Here is a 4,085-nt window from a genome sequence, read left to right as displayed (position 1 = left end):
TCCCTGTTTTATGTTAGGCTTTGATGACGGGTAGTATACCTGGTTTCATTGATGTTATTGTGAACCTCAATTCTCCATCTCTGTTGGATGATAATCTGATATGGCAGGCAAAAGCAGCTGGGAAAAGAATAATTTTTTATGGTGATGATACTTGGGTTAAATTGTTTCCAAAGCATTTTGTGGAATATGATGGAACAACATCCTTTTTTGTGTCAGACTTCACAGAGGTAAGAGGCTTTATATAAACCTAAGCTAAATAATGTGAGTGCAAACACATAGAATGAATGAGAAAAACTATCCTTGCTCTGAAATATAAACCTGGCAATTAAACAGAAATTGGATTTATATGTGTTTTCAGTGTTGGCAACGTGGACCTAAGCATTTCAGTCCCTCATCTATACGCTGTGGGAATTGTTTGGATGATACGGTAACAGTGTATTACTGTATAACTTTCCTAAACATAAGATATTCTCACAAAACTTCTGGTAGGAAGTTAGACCACTTGCTTTGTTTAAAAATGCCACTATCTGTGTTTCCAGTTTGCTATCACATTTATATTAGTATATGCCATCTTTAAAAGGCCCATTAGTATTAAATCTTGGTCTCTTAGAGGCATACTTTCTATAGTATTGTATCGCTTTTGTAACTGGAATATAAATAGTGCTTCAGTATGTTATCAAAGAGGGAGCATAGAAAGAAAATGAAAAAAATTGTGAAAATTCTTATTCTGGGCACACTAAAAGAGTAAATGGTTTGGCAATTTTAGTTCACATTTTGAACCTTTATGACTTGTAAATCTCAGGCTATTGACCTGCTGCTACTGTTGTAAGTATTTTATTATCATGTTTAAGGAAGTTAGATAGGTCTAACGTGGATTGGAATACACTTTAATTGTTTACTCTAATGCAGAAGCATCAATATGGAGTGGAAAAATGGAAAAAAACATGTTGCTGGATCTGCAATTATATGGATCTCAAGCTCTTTATGCGGTCTTTATGCTTTCTGAATATAGTCCATTAAGCAGAAAGCTTTTTATAGTCTTTTAGATTATTATATCCAGTGTTACCATAGTGGTGAAATTTTGTAAGGATTTTTAATACCCAGGGAGAAACATATACAACTAAAAATAAGTTGTCAACCTAAGCAGGAGAACATGTTAGCTAGGCCTCAAGTAGCACTTTTCACATGATTTGGCTTTCTTGCTGTGTTGTCAGTTCTTTTTCTCACAGCAAGTAGAATCTTATTCTGTTTGCACAGTAGCAAAAATTGAGTTGAAGCAGCAGGAGTGGTTTTTTTTCCCCTGTGCTTTCCAACCGGAGAGCAGCTTTTCCCTGTACCTGCTTCTTGTGAAGTGATAAATCGAAAGTGTGAAGGATGAAAGTGACTGAAAATTTCTTGAAACAGTTTTTAAAAGTATCTGTGGAAGCATGACAATCCATCTTCTCTGTTTGTATGTAACATGGTGTGGTCATAAACAAAAAAGAATGAAATGGGGTGAAACATCTGTTTTGCAAGACAGATTTTTTTGACTGTATGTCATTGAACTAATCAATCTGATTTTTTTTTTCTTTTTTTTCCCCTCTTGTTAACTTTGTGAGTGACTGTAATTCTCATCAGCTTCTACAGAATTTTCATGGGATTTTCATGGGTAGTGCAATCTAATTTTTCTATGCTTTTTACAAGAGGGAAATTTTTTTAACCTTTTAATTGTTTTCCTGTTATTTCTGAGGTGGATGATAATGTTACCAGGCATTTGGATAGAGTGCTAAAGAGAGAAGACTGGGATCTCCTAATATTACATTACCTGGGACTGGACCATATTGGACATATGACTGGGCCAAACAGCCCATTAGTGGGACCAAAACTTCGTGAAATGGATAACATCCTGAAGAAGATTCATATTTCTCTTCTTTCAAAGGTAATATAGCTCCTTCTTGGATCAATGTCTGTTAGTTGTGGACTGATGTTAAAATGCTTGCTTCTTTGTGGGTAGTGGCTTGTTTATTCCTAGACCAATGTGGGTATTTTTCTGTTCTTTTCATTCCCTAGCTGTTGCCCACTTAACAGTATAGTATAGCATGTTTAAGGATTTACTGTCTGACCTTAGTAACATCTGTTAACAGTCTCTTCTGAACAGCTGTGGCAAATAACTCCCCCTTGGTGTATGGGAAGAGGAGAGGAATGCATATCAAAATTCTCTTATCACTCATGAATTAAAATGGTGGTTGGTGTGCTATCTAGTAATGAAATTCAGCAGAAAGAATAATAGGCACATATAGCTAAGTGGCTCTGATTTCTACAGTTGTGAAGGCATACCTAATTCTTAAGATATTGAAGAGATTCAAATGGAAATGTTGATTGTAAGCAACATTTTTCTTATGCTAAGTGTAGCACATAATTACCAAATCCGAATCTGTTTTTTTAGATTCGGAAATTTAGAATGTCACTTACTTAAGTAGTCTGGATATTGAAATTCCAAGTGGCCTGAAGGTTTTTTTGTGTTTGTTTTTGGCAACTGCAATTCATAATAGCTGCTCATAAAATTTAATAGCATTTTTAAAACAAATGGATACTATTGTATGAAAAAAGAGGTTGAGTCCTGCTTGTGGAAGTTATAATCTCATAAACGTTGCAGTGGTTTTACCATGGTTTGTTAGTATGTTTTGCTTTTGCCAACTATATGCAAGCCTTTATGTCTGTTTTAGAATACAGAAATATTAAAAGCACTTTACTTTTGGATACAACAGGTACTGGTAATAACTAGAAATGACAAAAAGCTGCTTTGTAATGGAATGACAATATTTGTTTTCTGCTGTCTTTGATATGTTAGCCTAAAATTGTTGGACAGGCCTCCCTTGCGTTTCTGTTTTTCTTTCTTCAGAAAAATAAACACCATTTGACATCAGTCATGTCAGATTTCTGCCCCAAAAGCACTTGAGAGACTAGAGACTATTATAAAAAGGATTGCATTTTTATATTAAATTTCTATTATATTAATATTTACAATATGAATAATTTAGCATTTATATTATATAAAACTCAATTAAGGTGAAGAAAAGGAGGCAGGAATATTTCTTTCTTAATGCTTCTGCTCCTGGACTCCTGATTTTCTTCCCACAGTATGGTGACCTTTATTTAATCCTTCAGTCAGTTTCTTGTGACTCTGAGGGTTGTTTGTTTTTTTTTAAAGCTTTTTTGTGTTTTTTCTAACATACTGACAAGCATGTTAGATATGTATGTGTGCCTTAACTGTTAAAATTTAATATTATTGCATAACACTTCGTTCCAGACATCTCTTGTCATCGGCCTCAGGTGTTGTGAACTATTTTAAAAATTGGAATTTATTTTGAGAAGTATCCATGGGTGAAAAAGGTAAAGATAGTGAAGCATTATACATACACATTGTGTTTGTACAGTAACTTAAATTTATTTCTTTGACTTGCAGGAAGAAGCTTCTTTGCCCAATTTGCTAGTTGTTTGTGGGGATCATGGGATGTCTGAAACAGGTAGTCATGGTGGTTCTTCAGAAGGAGAAGTGCACACACCATTGCTGTTTATCAGCTCCGCTTTTGAAAAGAGAAGTGGTAAGGACCAAAGAAGCTTGACCTTTTTTAGAACACATTGCTATCTCTAATTTATATTAGCTAGAGAATTCTTCCTGAAAAGTGCTTTGGTTTGTTCTACGGATATCTGGCTGTGTGAGCCAAAATCTGTGTCATGGTGAAACTATGACTTAAGCTTTGTAACCACTGAGAGAATTGTGTATTTCTCAGATGATAACCTTTTGCAGCCCTGTCCTGCTTGAGTGTTGAAAGCTGTTGTCAGGATCCTGGGATACTGATTAATAATAGGATTATCCTAATAGATAGGATTAGAAGTAAAATCACATTTGAAGTGAGTTTTAAGTTTTGTCTTTCTTGGCCAGCCTATTTCCCTGGCTTCCATTCTTCCTTCTCAAACAGGCAGGATAGAGGAATGAATGACAATTTCTCATGCTGAGAGTAACAGGGAAGAGGAAGAATTGCTCTTGTTAAAGAGTGAGAGATGACAGCAGTGAAAACATGACTATTGATTGCTAAACGTTA

General features: G+C 35.0%; 1 protein-coding gene across 1 annotated transcript in view; it reads left to right on the top strand.

Moving 5' to 3' along the window:
* The window catches only part of PIGG (phosphatidylinositol glycan anchor biosynthesis, class G), a gene marked incomplete at its 3' end in the record, with an annotated part of 19,722 nt that overhangs the window by 1,374 nt on the left and 14,263 nt on the right, over positions 1 to 4,085 (top strand). The window contains exons 2-4 of the mRNA XM_010295944.1: positions 18 to 227; positions 1,730 to 1,918; positions 3,446 to 3,584. Coding sequence (XP_010294246.1) covers positions 18 to 227; positions 1,730 to 1,918; positions 3,446 to 3,584 — 538 coding nt within the window. The remainder of the gene's footprint in view (positions 1 to 17; positions 228 to 1,729; positions 1,919 to 3,445; positions 3,585 to 4,085) is intronic.

This window comes from Phaethon lepturus, unplaced genomic scaffold, assembly GCF_000687285.1.
Source record: "Phaethon lepturus isolate BGI_N335 unplaced genomic scaffold, ASM68728v1 scaffold28291, whole genome shotgun sequence".
Taxonomy (NCBI): domain Eukaryota; kingdom Metazoa; phylum Chordata; class Aves; order Phaethontiformes; family Phaethontidae; genus Phaethon; species Phaethon lepturus.
The sequence above is the reverse complement of the archived record's forward strand: the minus strand, read 5'-3'. Positions and strand labels throughout refer to the sequence as shown.